General features: G+C 39.8%; 1 protein-coding gene across 1 annotated transcript in view; it reads right to left on the minus strand.

Annotated features, from left to right (window-relative positions):
- Positions 1-4,508: 4,508 nt before the first annotated feature.
- Positions 4,509-17,305, minus strand: part of pcp4b (Purkinje cell protein 4b) — a 39,033-nt gene continuing 26,236 nt past the window's right edge. Inside the window, exon 3 of the mRNA XM_069708997.1 lies at positions 4,509-5,240. Coding sequence (XP_069565098.1) covers positions 5,110-5,240 — 131 coding nt within the window. The 3' untranslated portion in view covers positions 4,509-5,109. The remainder of the gene's footprint in view (positions 5,241-17,305) is intronic.

Genomic DNA, 17,305 nt, shown 5'->3' on the forward strand with positions numbered 1-17,305 from the left:
ATTGCTCACTGCACACCTTGTTCATGTTTAGATGCATGATGAGGCCTCAAATACACCAACATGGCACAAACAATATCTGTGCTGTTGATCCAACTGAATCTACTTCTTCCAGTCTGAAACATTTGGTTAGTTTTGTCTTGTCACTGGTGAAAGTGATGAACAGAAGTAGATGATTCAGCCTGTGATGAGTTAACCAGTAAAGCTATACTGCGACTGTAACTGTGCTACCTTTAGTTCTAGAAACACCATGTGGTTGTACACAGGAAGAACAGACAATGTAAACAATGGTCACCTCTGGCTCCAAAATATCAAGACTGTGATGGACAAAATGCCAAACTCTGGTTTTCAGAATGGCATATCTAGCATTTAGTACCGTATATCTACATATTGCCTGACACAAAGTGAACCCTGATTATGTGGAGATAGAACATATTAGACAGTTGATAGGAAGTAAAAGGAAAATTTCAGTCTGATCACCCCACGATATACTATACACTCAGGACAATGTGAGAGCAACGTCATGTACTGATTTATACTTTAAATACATTTAAATTAGAACTTTTGTGTTGTTGTTGTTCTGTACATGAAAACATAATTAAAACTGACAGATACTGCACAGAACTTCTAATGCGTTGTGAGTTATTTTAACACCAAAAGTTGGACTGATGGAGACAGGAAGAAGAGCACAGAGGTGGGTTTCATGTGAAAACATTCAATCCATCTCCTCAGGCACCTGCCTGTGTTTCTGACAACAAGGACGCAAATGTAAAGTTTTAATGAGCTTTTAGAGTCACGGCAGGATTTTTTTTTTTTCCTTTCTTTTACACATTGAGAAGTCACTTTTGATTTAATCCATCAATCTCCTGCCTGCAAACTGCAGGAGATTAATCAGCGAAGAAACATTGTTGTGCACAAGAAACAATGTTAGCTGGAAAATCCTGCATGTAGCTGACAGAAGGGGGAGAGATTTGCAGATAAACTCCAATTAGTGTAGTGTAAGAAGTGAAAGTTATGCTTATATTAATTCCAGTGGAGGCTGCAGTCATTTGTACACACAGTAGGCTGTTATTTTTGACAGTGAAATTCCTCACACCATGCTCGCAGCCACATACACACTCCATGATTAGATCAAATTCATGTTACTGTTAGTGTGACAGGCCACTAATGACTAATGTAATTTTAATGAATCAAACCTAGTTGAATCATCCATCTCCACATCTACAGAAACCATGAGACTCCAGCACAGGAAATAGTCGTGTCTCTAAACAGCAAATCGCATCACACAGGAAGAAAGTGTGAGATGCTAGATCTCCATAGCGCTTTAAAACCCTTTATATACACTTATATTTAGGGGGGAAAAAAGCAATATGAGCAGATTATTTTTTTTTATTGTCAAATAAATATATTTGTGTGTGTGTGTGTGTGTGTGTGTGTGTGTGTGTGTGTGTGTGTGTGTGTGTGTGTGTGTGTGTGTGTGTGTGTGTGTGTGTGTGTGTGTGTGTGTGCGCGCGCAGCAGTGAGTGAACCAATCATAAAAATGTCACTTTTCATAGCAACATGGATGATTAATTATTATCAGCAGCCGCATAGTGTGAAAAGGATTTCTGTCGTTGTCGGGACATAAGCAAACACAACAGTAATGCGCTCTAAACTCTGAATTCATCTCTTCCTTCTAAACAGTAGTGAAATTGAGCAAAGATAATTTGATGGATTGTACAGTACACTGTATCTACCGTGCATCTACATTATATGTTGCTTTTAAGGTCTCTGCAGGATAAAGAAAATGCTCCAGTCCTCCACATATTAAAGATTTATTCTGCTGTCTGCAGCAGCGATATTCGTCTTTATAGGCAGAACAGACGGCACGCAGTGAATTTCACAGTCCCATTCTCAGTGCATGTGGAAATTTTCACCATAATGCAGTTTCAGTGCATGTATCACCATATCATTATCGCTACGAAGTCCCAAAAATGGTCCACAGAATATCCCTGTTTACTCTCTGCAATGTTTAAAGTGAAAAAGAAGGTGCTTCTGTTGACTTTAAAACCTCCCTCTCCAAACATTAACTTTGAAATAGCACAACTCTGTCTGGCGACCCGCAGCGCTGTAATCTATCTCTCATTTCTAGGTGAGAGAAGTGCACCTTCCAGCCACGCTCCAGGGACAAAGTGAGCACCCAGAAGTGATGACACAATTCACTGTCAACCTCCTGTTCTGCCTGTCCTCATCAGCTGAGAGAGGAGGAGAGAGGAGGAAAGAGGAGGACAGAGGAGAGGAAGTTCCTTATCGTAATGCAAGATCAGAGCAAAATCTCCATATGCTAATGTTATAATTCAAATTCTATTAGAACAGACACACACAAACACAAAAAATGGAGTCTGGCAGAGCCTTGGGAGAACTGCTATTCTCTGTGGGCCTTTGGACTTGGCAGGATCCTTTTTAGCCGTCATCGGGGTGGAAAATAAAACAAGCAAGCAAACGAACAAGGAACTGCAGTGAGTCTTTTTTATTTCCAGTGACCTTCAGTGAAAACCCAAAGGTCACTGCACTGTCGCTTTTAAGGGAGAAAGACTATGTCATAAAACCTGCTTTGTATTGATTTATCAGCAGGAAAATAAGCCATATGCATGGCACAATAATGTCATTGAGACATCTGACAGTTCTTTTATTGAACGCTAGATTTAAAACGTGTTGTGGAAGCAGTTTCTTTTAAGTATTTGTTTTTGCACTGCAAACCATCTGGCTGTGGATATCAAGAAATTGGGAGCACTCGTCTCAGCAGTTTAATCCTCCCAAGCTTACAAAGCTGATCTGCAGTGAGGATCAATTCCCCGGGGTGCAAAGGTCTTCACTGACCTTGATATAATACAGTTCAGTGACCCACCGTTGTGCAGTGTCATGAACACGATTGTAAGGAAATCTGTGCAGCTTCTTTTTAAGCTTCAGCAGGCTTATTCTCTTGAGCATCTCATAAAGTGTAAGAGGGATTTTTAAACATTAGGTTATAGTCAGTTATGTGTGGTTTAACAGCTGGTACAGAGTATTCATTAGAGCAGAAAGAGTGATGAAGTGTACAAACCTGTACTCATTATTAGAAAGAGTCAGACCACAGTTTAACTTTGACAATGCTGCCTCTTGTCATTGATGTTTCTTTTAGATTAAAGCTTTGGTATCTCTGCTACCTTAAAATAGATCCTGTTGGATCAATGGTGTATTTACTGGCTGTGCTCCAAATAATGTGCTTCCCTTAACACACTAACAATATGTGCTCTTATATGTTAGGACTCTTACTTGTGTGGTAATTTTGTGTTGTTGTTATTTTCAAATCGCACACTGATGTTCTGGAAAACGTATGTGAATCCATCACCCACCAACATATCTGCAGCTTTGATTATGTTACCCAGAAATATATGTGTTTTTCGTGCCCTTTGTTTAACACACACAATAAACACACTCATGGCTTCTGTACAACAGCAGTATACTAGTACTTAGTAAAAAATTAACACTTTTGTCCATGTTCGGCAAAAGCTGCCGCTTCCTCAAACACTTTAAAATTCTTTACGTCTGTGGTTCCTCCCTTTTCGCTACGTAGCCAAGATGTTTCTGTACTTGACAATGTGAACACGCTTATGCACTTAGAATAATGAGTGTTATTTGGAACAGAGCAACCATGTTCACCATCTTCTCAGGACCTGAGAACTGAATTTATTTCCTTATGTACCAGCACCCTTGAATCTTGATCTTGGTCTTGCATGGATGCTAATATTTGCAAATTACTAGAGGTACATATTGAACTTTTTAATTTTGAGTTTTGATTGACCAACCAACCAACCAACCAACCGACTACGCTGTCCACACAGCATGATGAAATATGAACTCTGCTGTATAAAACAACCTGCTAGCTATAATTATGTGTTTTGTGGGATTTAGTTTGCTACAATGTCATTATTTTGAAACAGGACTTTAGGCTTTAAAACACACATTATTTTTGCCAGTGTTGGCTTACATGTTTCTTGGTGCAGACTAATGAGGGAGACCACACGATGTGCCTGAGCCGTGTGCTGTATAATGATGGACGTACTGTGATCGACTTTAAAAGGAGGAAGACTTGTTTGTAACAGCTGCTTGCAGCTGAAATCTTGTCCGCCCTGTTGTTTATTCACACAGCTAAAAGACAGGAGCCAGAATTATTTTATACAAACTTCTATTGGAAACTTTTTCTAGATTAAAAAAAAAAAAAATGATTCTGCATTTCATGAAAAGGTATCAACCTATAATCCTGAATTAAAATTTACAGAACAACCCAGTGGGAATCTGTCGCTATGTTAGCCTGGCTCCACATGGAGAAGGTTATCAAGCTGAGAAGGGAATAGGTTCAGCCAGGCTCATTCAGAGGAGTTTCTATTTATAGTTTGTCATCAGAATATAAATCCCTCTGCATACATACTGCAGCGATTCGGCAGCCACATGCAGCTTGAGGTGTTTGACAGGTATTTGCATGCTCTGTACACCGTTTCCACACAGAGCTTTTTATTTATTCAATGTATATCGATACACAGTTTGATAGTACCATGCAGGTCAGAAAAAAAATGCCTCTGGGTGAAATATTCTGTTCAGGATGAAAAGCTAAGGCTAAGTTTCCTGAAAACAACCTTCAGTCTAACATCAACTTTAACTCCATCTACTCACAAAAGTACAGGTGCTTTTTAGGGAAACATAGGCCGAAGCAGTACAGAAAGGGATGGTGCAGGTGTAACTATGAGGATAAGTACAAAAACATATTCTAACACAACACCACCTATACTTCATGATCTATGGGACATGTAGGGCAGGACAGAAACCAGATCTTTATAACTCTTTCTGTTACTTAGTTATTGATACAGTAGTCAAATAATAAATATGAGTAATTATAATAATAGGATAATGAAAATTCACAGACATGTCATATGAGTAACAGGCTATTGCATTCTCTCCCCCCCCAGCCCCATCACAACCCCTGGAGTTCCAACCGGTATGAATTTGTTTACATGCAAATGTCACACCATCGTCACTGTGCCGCTGCCTCCACCTGCCGCTCCTTCACACAGTGGCAGAGCAAGATGGTGCTCACTAGGACTTCTCAACGCGCTTCTTCTTCTGGAACTTCCTGAACTGGGACTGGATGGCGACCGCTGCCTTTTCAGTCTCCGGGTTGTCCATGTCGATGTCAAAGTCCTCCGGGACGTCCGTCTTGGACGCATCTGGAAGGAAAGAGAAAAAGGTAAGTTTGACATTGACGAAACTCCTCCTCTGCACAGCGATTGTCCAACCTCAAGGTGATTTCTCCTCATGTTGCACTGTGTGCATTATGCTGTTGTTGGAGCAATACTAAGCATATGAAGATTTAAAAAGGTGGTGTATTTTTTGTTTTTTTACCCTTCCAAATTGAGAAACAAGAGCAGTAGTGTGTATATATATATATATATAATGGTCTGAAATAATATCCCTATGTTTAATGGTATTTCTGCGATAATAATATTCTTGACAATATAAACAAATATTTTACTATCAATTTAAAGAACCCACAATTGCAACAAAATAAGTGTTTTATATATCGGCGTAAACTTTGCTAGTTTGCCTTCAAATATTAATAAAATAAAAATAATAATAATTCTGGGATTTGTTGTATCTTTTGAAATCAAACCCATTCCACACTATTGAAATCGCTCCTCTGTTTCGAACTCACTCCAGCACTGCTGAGCTGCTTTCAGCCAGGCTGCTTGTTACTTTAGGAAAGTTGCACATGTAACAAATGTCATACTGTCACACTGCACAGCGGTGTGAGGTCATTACGTCAACAAGTTGGAGTATTGCCATTATCATGATATTTTAAAATTACACCAATATTATTCGAAGCAATATGACCATGTACAGCACTATTCGTGTGTTACTTGTAAGGCTAAGAAGCACATCACTGTCCACGTTGTTTTGTATTGTTTATATTATTTTGCGTTGCTCCAGGTTAAAAGATCCTTTTGAGACCAGCACGTCCACTTTATAGGAGTTTCCTACAATATGTAAGGCGGTCCTGGATGCCAGCAGTGATAAAGGTTCTGTCCTTCTCTTTATTAGAGGTGTTTACAATGACTTGTATGACTATCTCTGCACTACCAGACAAGAACTGCACAGTTTCTTTATTTCCGTGTCTTTTATGAGGTGCGGATCCTAACTTTCTAACTCTGGGGAAGTTATTTAGCATGGCATAATGTGTCTAACCAGCCAGAAAAATGTATATATAGGAGACCATTTTATGAGATTAAAATAAGTCAGCATGAAATATTGAGAAGTCAGCCGGAGACACAATATGACTCATAAATGTTTAACGTTTCATTTAACAGAAACAGAAAGTTTGACTGTTGTAGCAAACGGTCGGTTGCTTGAAGGTATGCTGTCTTTTAACGCTTAGTGGGCAATAATCAAGTATTTCATCAAGTATGCATTGCTGGAGGAAAGTATACTTTTAAAAATATATGAGACAGGATAATTTGTTATTCACACTTGTCATAGTACTGCAGTACTGTAATTCTGTTCTGTATTAAACTTCATTTATTACATTTCACAACCACTCATTTACTGGTACTTTCAGATTTGTACCTCAGTATCAGCAAAGTTAGAATAAACAAACAGGATTTATGAGTGGGGAAGACAGTAATAAAATGTAATGTTCGACTATAAAATGTTCCACCGTGTTCCTTATAAACCTCATCGCTCCTCGTAACAGTGGAGCAGAGTTGCTATGGGGGAGTCTGGACAGTTGTTTCTCAGGTTAAAGGGCAAAGCATAAATTGATCCAGTTCGTAATCCTCTCTGGAGCTCAGCCAACACTGACAAAGAGGACACGACTGTAATTCCAATGAAAACTGATTCAAGCTGGTTTTAGCACGCATTAGGAAAAAAAAAAACTGTATTTTTATCTGCTGGTCAATGAAGTAACATGCACCCCCAGTAACTATTCATCTTCATGAAAAAACTGTAAATGCTTGTTGGTGAGATAATATGTAATGTATTATGAGGCTGTGAAGCTTGTATGAACATGGTAGCTTTTAATACATTTTCTTCAATCATGTTTCTTCAATAGAGATAACATTCATTGGTACAGCTGCCACATATTTCAGTGTAGTTTTGTTATTTTGATTTTTGTTACTCATCAAATGGTTAGAAACATGAAAAAAATAGCAATATCAGGAGTAAAGGATCAGACTGTCAGCCCTCCCCTCTGTCCCCAGTGGAGCTGTCCTACTTTATGGTTGGAATGAGATGCTTCACTTGAGTTCTGGATCCCATCCCGTCCTGTCTTGTTAAGGACCGTCTCCCAGCTATCTCCTCACTCATCACAGAAATCACTGACTGCTCCTACAGCTGTGGTTCAGTCACCCAATCTGTCCAACCTGGTTGCTGCCATCCTAAAAAAAACAACTGGACTCAACCCTGATATCATCAGCGATTTCCAGCCCATCTCCAGTCTCCCTCACTGTGAAAAATACTGGAACATGTTGCCTCCTAATTTAAAAGCCCAACAACCTGTTTTAACCATTTCGATCCAAGCTCCGCTGATTTAGTCTTGCATTGCCAGATAAAATATCATTCTGCTTTAGGGGTAAAAAAAAAAAAAAAAAAACTCTCTGTGGCGTAATAGTGGCTAAATCCCTGCAAAAAACTATAAAGAACCAAGCAGACCTGCTGTGTCGCATGATCCAAAATTTGCTGTTGTTGTTGTTGTTGTTGTTGTTGTTGTTGTTGTTTCCTGTTGCAGTGGGGAATTTGAAAACGGTAACATACAGATAGTGGAAGGGCAGGAGAATAATGACCGAAATAGTCAGCTTATACCCACAGCCTACATGTTCCGACTCACACTACCGCTCAGCAGCAGCAACAGCCCTCCGCAAATTTACCAGCAACCTTCTCATCTTCTCAGACTCATCTCATTCTCATTCTCCTCGACCTCTCTGACTTTTTTGACACCATCCTCTCACCATTCTTCTCTCCCTCCTTATCACCGGTAAAGTCGTATCTCACAAACAGATGACAGCTCATCAACAACTGCACCTCCTGCACTGCTGCTCTGTCCCAAGGCGTCCCCCAGATTTCATGCTCCCACTTGGCAACAACATCCAATTCATATTCTCCACTTCCTCTGCGACACTGATGATGTCCAGCTCTACATCTCCACTAAATTCATCTCAACCCTACTAAAGTCTGACGACTCCCTTACTGAAATCAAACCATGGATACAAGCCAACTTCCTTATAATAAACTTTGGTGAGTCAGACTGTATATATCAATCTATTAATCTATTAATAAACTTTAAAAAAAAAAAATGTGTTCATCTCTCACAATTGACTACAGTAAGAGAATTCTTTATGGCACATCATCTAAAGTCCCAGATAAACTCTAGTACATCTAGAACTCTGCTGCATGCCAGCTCATCCACTCCAACTCCTGGGACCACATCACCTCTGTCCTCCAGAAGCTCCTCTGGCTCACAAAGTCCTTCTCTTCATTCACAGGTCCCCCTCCTACCTCACAAACCTGCTCTGTCATCACACTCCTTCCCGCAGCCTCCACTCCTCTGATGCCGCCCTCCTGACTCCACCTGTCAGGACCAAGCACTGGCCCTGGGGCCACAGAGCCTTCTCCATAGCTGGCCCCTCCCTCTGAGACTCTCTAAACACATCACGCAGCAATCTGTCAGTGTTCAAATCACATATCAATATATTTTATATGTTTATAGTATGTTGCTCTGTCTATATCATTTTAACTCGTGAAGTGTCTTTGGATCCCCTGAAAAACGATGAGGGTTTTACTGACGTAAAAACGTTTCATTTGCTATTATTTGTTCTCTGTTGCCAGGGAACGTGCTCCTAAGAGGTGAGCATCAGGAGCTGTAGGCTGTGTTGAAGCAGGGATTTTTAGGACTTTGTGAGGCTGTGACAAGCTAACATTTACCCAGAGCAGGTTTCACTGTGGCTTTAATGTCTGTCAGCAACGGCTTATGCCACCAAGAATAACTGTCAAGAATAAATGTCATTTATTTTTCCCCCTGCAGAGGTTCATCCAAGCACCGCTTCAGCAATATACAGGATCATGTTATTGTGTTATTGGTCTGTATTTACAAAAATTAGACCCAATCATCAGTTGTTGTTGTTTTAACCTTTTTATTAATCAGTGTTCAACCTAGGGCTGTATTCAGTTTCTCTGCCTTACAATAGTCCAGCAAAGGACTGATCTGCTTGAGTTTGGTCAGTACAGCTTGGTATAGAGAAACACACGACAGACAAGCAGGAAAGCAGAGAGACGACTCGTGTATCGACTGTGTAGCTAATCCTCTGGTTCCCTTGGGGCCGAGCTTGAGTACCACTCTCTTGCTGTTCAAGAAGGAAACACTAACTGCCGTGTCAAGCCGAGCTTTGAATCCTGCATTAATTGATATTGAATTTTCCAACGCTCTAATGCCTGCTGTGTTCATCCCTGCAGCATTAGCTATCGAGCCGAGCCTTCTGCCGTGTCAGCTCCAGACATGTTCCTAATCTTTGCGCTACAAGCGGGTGATATATACACATATATACATATATATACACACACATATATACATATATATACACACACATATATATAAAATTATTAGTTGTTGTTTTTTTAAGATGTCTACATTGGCAGAGTGAGGCGTGAAAGCAGAGGACGGATGTGATGTGGTGCTGCCTTCAAGTGCTGGAGGGAGTTTTGCAGTTGTTACTGGGAACATATCAAGCTCAGCAAAGTAATGAAAATAGTAAAGTTTTTTGTTATTTCAGTCAGGGACAGATATTTGAAGGGATTGACCATTTATAATAATGTTTATAGATTTATGCTTCAATCAGAGTGCTGGTCAACAACACTGAAATATTTTTGTCTTTGTCACCTCTAACAAAAATATACAACATTAGTAGGAGGTTGCAACAGTGAGGAAAGTTGCGGGAGCTTTTGCATTTGAGGATCGGCAGAGTAAACGAAGGTTTACGCCTGTTTGAAAATGGCTACTTTTCTTGTGTTTCTCATCTCGCGTTGATTAATATTTATTTTGAGTGCTGAGTATATCTGAAACATAATGTATCCACACATTAATAGTTGAAGTATCAGGTCAATGTGGCTGTATACCTGCATGAATCTGATTGGATGTTTGCGGTCAGCTGATAGCCGCACAGCTGTGAATGAGTCAGTGATTGTGAAGCATGAATGAAACAGTGGATGCCAATCAGTAAGTTTCAGTGAACTGCCTGAACTAATGTTGTGCTACAGTTGTTTCTGTCTTGAGGGCGGAAAATGCAATAATTAATTTTCTGCACTTCTTTAATCAAGTCTGTTTTTTACATGCATTATGTCAGGCTTTCTGACCCTGCTCTCAGCCACATGTCCTGTTTTTTTGGCCCCTGCTTCTACATGAGCAGTTGAAGTCATTGACGTTCCTCATCTGTCCACTACATGCGCTCTATCTTTGTTACCTTTTACCAAGTGAGTCAGGTGACTCCCTCATCCAGCGTCTCCGTCCACTTGCACACCTGTTCCAATTTCCACATCAGCTCTGCCTGTATATTCACCTGTCCCCTGCCAGTTTGTCGATGTTGTCTTGTTTTATTGGGCTCCAGCTGCTACCTGGGCTGGATGCCTGAAAGCCTCAATCTTTGTTCTTACTCTTAAAGGCACTGAACTGATCGTCAGGCGGCATTTTAGACCTCCATCTTCTGCTCCTTACATTATTTTTAAAATGCTCCATTTTTTATTTTTTTTACACTGTTTCTGATTTTTAATCTGCCACTCCAGTACAAATTAGCTCGATCATTATTACTCTCTCCAACATCAGTTATATTAACCACTTACTTTGTTATATAACTATATAATTGTCGACCATGGTTTAGTTGGTGGTTTGTGCCCACTACAAAGAAACTAAGTCCAGTTTAATATTTCTGACAAATCACATGCATCAATCTAAAATAATCATATCATATTGATGAAGGCTTTGAGTCCTGAGGGCAGATTTTCATCCATTTCTATAAGACAGGAGGCATGTGGTTGAATGTGACAATGATGGATCATTTTCCTCAGTTTGAGGATTCATCCCCTCCTCAACACACACACACACACACACACACACACACACACACACACACACACACACACACACACACACACACACACACACACACACACACACACACACACACACACACACACAACAGATTACCAAGCCTATTACCTTTGGCAGCACTTTCAGTGCCCCTGTCTCCGCCTAATGGGTGTGTAATATCTGCTGTCAGAGTGTCTTCCTGGATCATCTTGAAAAATGTATTTATGGTGCGTCTGTGTGGTAGCTGCTGAAATCGAAACTCTCGTGCTCCGGGGTCTGCGGCTCAGATTTACTTTTTTCATGATATGATTTTACTGCATGTTGTTAACTTTATCGATAGTTTAGACCGAATGGATTCATAAGTGACATGATAAGACCATCCTTTGAAGACTGTCTTTCAAAGTGTCTTTTAAAAAGCCGCTCTGAGGCTCAGTGAAAGCTGGGACGTCTTATTGATTTCACTGCTTAAAACCAGTTGAGCCATGAGAGGGATTTGTGTGAGCGAGGAATGAGGCACATAAAAGAAGGCTTTTAGACCTCCAGACAAGAGAAACAGATTGTGAAAAGTAAAATGAAACTCAATGTTCAAGTGTTTTACACAGTATGCGGACATCTGTTTGGTCTGAAAATACAGCAGTATGTGATGTACTTTATTTGTAACTATAATTCACTGTGCCGCAAATTTTATATTAATATGCAAATTTACTTTTGTAACTCTGGAGACCGATATTCAGCACTGTATTTATGGCTGCTTTAAAAATGATACATAAAAACAAATAGATGTGAGAAAAAAGAAAAGAAAAGTAAAGAAATACTTTTTGAAAAAAAAAATGTCACGATGATACAAGTGAGAAAAAAGTAAATCAAAGTAGTCATTATTTTTCATTATATGGGAAAGCCAACTCCAACAAAGTGTATGAATTCATTGAATGGAGTTTGGAGTATAGTCTGGCTCCACCTGCCTCCTGCTCACTGCTTCAGTGGTCGTTGTGATTATTGTCTGGAAAAACGGTTCACATGAAGGTGTACTCAGCCACTCTGTAGACTGGACCAATCAACAACTAGTGAGGGTGGTGAGGTGCGATGATGTTGAAGTGTTTGTTTCGAAATGTAGTTACAACGACGAAGGCGGTGGTACATCTCGATGAAGAGATTCAAAAAGTTGTAGCAACACTGGCAAATGTTGAGGAGTTGAAGCCAGAGACAGACCAATGATTGTTGCATCCTTAAATCAACGTCTGGCATGCTCATTTACCGACGTGGTGTTGCACTCTGCTCACTTTGGAGGAGTGTTTCTTTTGGTTGGTTTCTGCGCATCACATACATCATATATGGTGGTCAATGCTGATTGGTGAAAGGCTGCTTCAGTAGTTTCAAGATTAACCTGAGGTTTACGTCCATTAGGATGCAACAACTGGAAACAATCTCCGATGGAGCATAGCCAGACCTAAATATTCACGCAATGAATTTAAGAGCAAGCACTTTTTGGGACTTTTTTGTTACCAATTTCTACACCTCTAAATTGTACCCAAAAATGCAAACTAATTTTTTTTTTTTTTTTTTTACTTTAATTCCCTGTAATTTTGTAATGTTTGCTGTTGGTCTGTGCTCATAACATCCACCGGCTAAAAGATGCGGACTTAAAAGGTATTTTGCAGGTTTTAAAAGACATATAAGTGTTTGATCGACGCGTTTGCAAACCTGTGCGCAAGCAGAATGCATATTTGTGTGCTCAGGAAATGTATGTTTGTGTGTGTGCATAGTGCGATTGCCAGCATTTGTGTGTCTGTAGTTGAAAGTCAATGTGTGAAAGTCAAGGAAATATCCACCACCCCCCGAGGCCTTGAAACACCAGAGGGGCAGCAAAGCGTGAGAGACCTCGGCGATCAATAAACTAATACACATGAAGGAATGGTTCAGTATTGATTGATACTGTGTGTTTGGTTTTTCCACCGTGTGTCAACTTTTACTTTGTTTGGGCGAGGAAGCGTCTGTGTAGCCTACTTGGACCCGGTGGCAGATTTGAACAAAGAAACCCGAAAACGTGGGATGTTCAAAGGTCCGCAGAGGAAATATGTGATTTCAGCTCTTTCCAGCATCGAATGCTTCTGAAACAGCGATACAGCGAGCCTTTACTCACAATATCTGACAGAATAAGATTAATTCATTATGCCTATAATTTAGTACAGTAAAGCTAATTAAAAAGTACCCAGAAAATGGGTCATCTTCACTTTAAGAGTTTGTCGCAAGCTAATTATGAAAGGATGACTTTGATCTCTAAGGTGAGTCCATTTTAAATTACGTCTGTGCCTGTTTGAAACGAAAGGGGAGGTGCTGTTGGTGTAGCACTTTCCACATTGTCCCGCTTTGCCAGCGTAACAATTACATTCCGAAATCAGGTGGTTTTCATCTGTAATGTCCCACATGAATAAGTGGATGATGACAGTACTTCCTGTATGACAGCATTTTAGCCGAGGATTACCGTGTACTACGCCTTAATGTTGCCGTCAGCGTGGTTTGTTCGTACGGTAACATGTAACGCTGGAGGAACAGCTGCTGCCGTGACAGGGACAGTCTGTGTTGCACTTGGACTCATAAGGTCAGGAAAGAAATAAGGACATATGGCACAAGTACACAACATCTGGACTCCAACCATGTTGACCAATGTCACTGAGCAACGTTAAGAGGTTCTTTCGAGTCGTGGAAACTGACACTGTTCTCTGACTCAAGTACACATCTGTACATTTCTTGAGTATATTCATTTCAGGCCATTTTCTACTTTTATTCCTTTACAAATGTTCTACTTTATTTGATAGCTATAGCAGCTCGTAAATTCTGATCACAGAATCATTTTGTGACATATGATCCACTTTTAAAAGCCAGTATTCAAATAATGTCAGTGTAACAGTTGACAACAGGTGATGTCAGTTTAGCAATCTAAAAAAACTAAATGGAAGTGGTGAGAAATTAGTGAGTAAAACCGTATTGTTGTCAGGAATGAGGAAGTCATTGCTGTCATGGCTCTGTATTTTAGTTTGTTACGTTTCCTGTTTTACTTTGAAATCACTGCCGTCTTGCCTCTGTTCCTTTTACTTCCTGCCATTCTCTTTTTTTCCAGCAAGGTCTTGTGCTCACCTGTCTTATTAGCTCATCAGTAGTCTTTGTATTTAGTTCTGCCTCTCCCCCTTTTCAATTGTCAAGGAGTCTTTGTTCATCCTTGTGAGTTCATTGCTTTCCAGTTTGTTACTCCTCGTCTATCACTTCTTGAGTTTTTGCCTCTTTTATCTGCTCTGTTTTTTCTTGCCTGTTCGTGTAACAGCACTCAACTCACTGTGTTTTTGTCCTGATATTTTATGTAAAGTCTGTGATCGCCTGAGTCTGTTGCCCACTGTGTCGTGCACTCTGGTCCCCCGTGTAACTGTGTCGTCACACATGAGTAAAATGGAATTAAGAGGGAATTAGTGGAAATGTGCATTATTATGAATTTATTTTAAAAAATAAATAAAAACATTAATACAATCCTGGTGAATACAGGGGACGGTTGCATTAAACAACAAATTGAAGTAAGAGCAGATCAGAAAATGAGAGGACCTTTAACTATGATATGATTAAATATGCCTTAGGAACACCAAAAATAAAACCCTGTCTCTTGCATAAGCCTGTTACAGATAACGGCCCTGTTGCCTCTGTGATTTAGATAAACAAAAGCGCTGGCCACTATTTGGAAATTCCCTCTGCAGTGGTAAAATTTGCTCCATATCACCCAGCTGTAACATGAAAATATTGATAATCCAGCAACATAATACATCAAACAAAATAGCACTGAGAAAGAGGAAACTCTGTACTTTTGTTTTGGATCATTTAGGTGAATCATACTGTTACTTATGTAACACTTTTAATGCAGGAGTATTTTAGCAGTTTGGTTTTGGTATTTATGGTCAACTCAAGAAACCTGTTTTGTTTTTTTTGGTTTTTTTTAAATACATTTTTACCCTCATGCTGTCTTTTTTTCATCAAGACTAAACTAAGCAGCAAATTGAAAAAAAATGAATTCAATTGTATCCACTTGATAAGCATTCAAACTTGTGCTGTTATCTTTACAGTGAACACTTCCAGCCTCCCTGTTACTGCTGATAGCAGGTTTGCTGCATCACTGAGATGCATCCCAGCTGCATGGACTTATACCCAGTTCAAAATGGGCTCCAGTGAATATGAATATGTCTGTTTGTGGCTGTCCTTGGGTCTGTGAGAGGTTTTCTCTAAAGACTGTGCTCTGCTGTGTGCTGGGGGATGTAGAGTGGGCGAGAGTCAATAGGAGTGTTACTCCCTGCTCGCCCACTCTGAGAGCTCTCCCTCTCTCTCCATGTCTCTGTATTAAGAGACACACTTCAGACGTGCTGGGAAAGCAGTTTTTACAGGCTTCGAATTAATTTTCAAGGTCAGACAACAAAGGAGCACTTTGTGTTTGTGTGTGTGTGTACTGCAGGCGAAGTTTTTTTCCTTCACGTTCTCTTTATATTAAGTGAGCAGAAAGGTAAACCTGAGTTTTACAGGCAGTGAAAAATGAGTCTCCTGCATCACCATGTTTCAACTGCTCGAGATAATCTGGATCCCTTTAATTGCTGCTGGTGAATAACGTAGCTGAACTGTGACTCTGTTTAATAGGGCGATTTATTTTTTTCAAACAGGGTCAGTTGCTGCATGAGTGTGGTTTATGGCGTCGTTCAATGGAAAATAATGCTGGATTTATTTTCTAACACTGTTTCCAGGCAGGTTACTGGCTGTTAAAGACACATCTACATCTCAGCCAGACTGCAGAAACATAGAAGATCATTTATTCCACTCTGACGTGGACTAAAGAAATTAAGAGACAGAATATTTGAGATTGCTTTAATTGTTTTGTATAACTATAACCGCATGCTTTTCTTTTTTACATCTTTGTAGTCTTATATTTCAAATGTCACAGCAGCCTGCCTGTCACATACGTAGACACAATAACACGGCAGGGAGGGTCATTGCTCCTGTTTTTGATTTCCTCAGATTGAGAATCTGTGTTTCTAAAGTCGCAGTGCTGTCGCTGATCCCCCGGGAATCTGAGGGCTAAAAGGGGTAAACAACAAGTCCAGAAAGCAATTATACCATGCGAGTCGTTCACCCATGTCTTCAAGGTAGCACACTTTATAAAACTTGAAATGTAACTGTTTTAATATATACAGTACTTCATTAGCTGTAAGCCTAAACATAAAAAGCCAAAACTGAGTCACACTTCCTGCCTTTGATAATTACAAAATCAAAGGCGAAACATACGACGGTATGTGTTTCTAATCTAAAAAACATTGTAGAAACATGAACACAAAGTTAGTCAACCTCCCAAACGTGAATTTGATTAAAAAGTAGTTCTCGTGTTTGAAAAGTAGAAAAAGGTGCAGCTGCTCTGGCTTTGTGTTGACGTTTTTATCCCAGAGTCTTTTACTCAAGGAGAAGACAAAACATATGCAATAACTGGGCTGAACAGTTGGTCAAATAGGTCTTTCTCTGACTGCCTCCAACATGCAGATGTGCTGGATACACTGTAGAAAGTTGGGGTGTGTTCAGTTACAGATGCTCACTGGTGGCCCAACAATGAACTGAAATAGCAGCTTTAAAAATATGTAAGATGTTTGACAGCTCATTGAAAACTAATTAATTTGGTGGATTTTGGATTTTGAGTCCTAAATGTTGTGCACAAAGAATATTGTATAGTGTAGCTGCTGTAACAGCAAAAATAAGGCTGCTTGTGTGTATAATTTACAAACTTTACAGTTTGGCACCACAAACAGCAGCAGTCAACACCGTGTGCCAAAACAGGTCGTTTTACATTAATACCAAATTAATCTTTACATGTCAAACACATTCACGCAAAACTTTGTAAAATTGTAGAGCTGTCAGTTATTTCCAAACAACAACTATCCTCTCAAGAAAGTACAGAAGTCACAGTTTCATAATATCAAAATAATTCCTTCTATTTGCGTCCAACTCGGAGAGATGTGCTGCTGAGTCAGGGCGACACATCAAATCACTGCCATGATTTAGAGGAGGTGAAAGCAGGGAGGATATTAGTTTTATCGTTGAAGCCTTTATTTGCTTTGCAGTGATGGGTTTAATGACAGAAAGCTCAACAATAAA

Source organism: Brachyistius frenatus, unplaced genomic scaffold, assembly GCF_029030835.1.
Source record: "Brachyistius frenatus isolate BFR_SWC_R1_liver_20210118 unplaced genomic scaffold, ASM2903083v1 Contig_1, whole genome shotgun sequence".
NCBI classification, from domain to species: domain Eukaryota; kingdom Metazoa; phylum Chordata; class Actinopteri; family Embiotocidae; genus Brachyistius; species Brachyistius frenatus.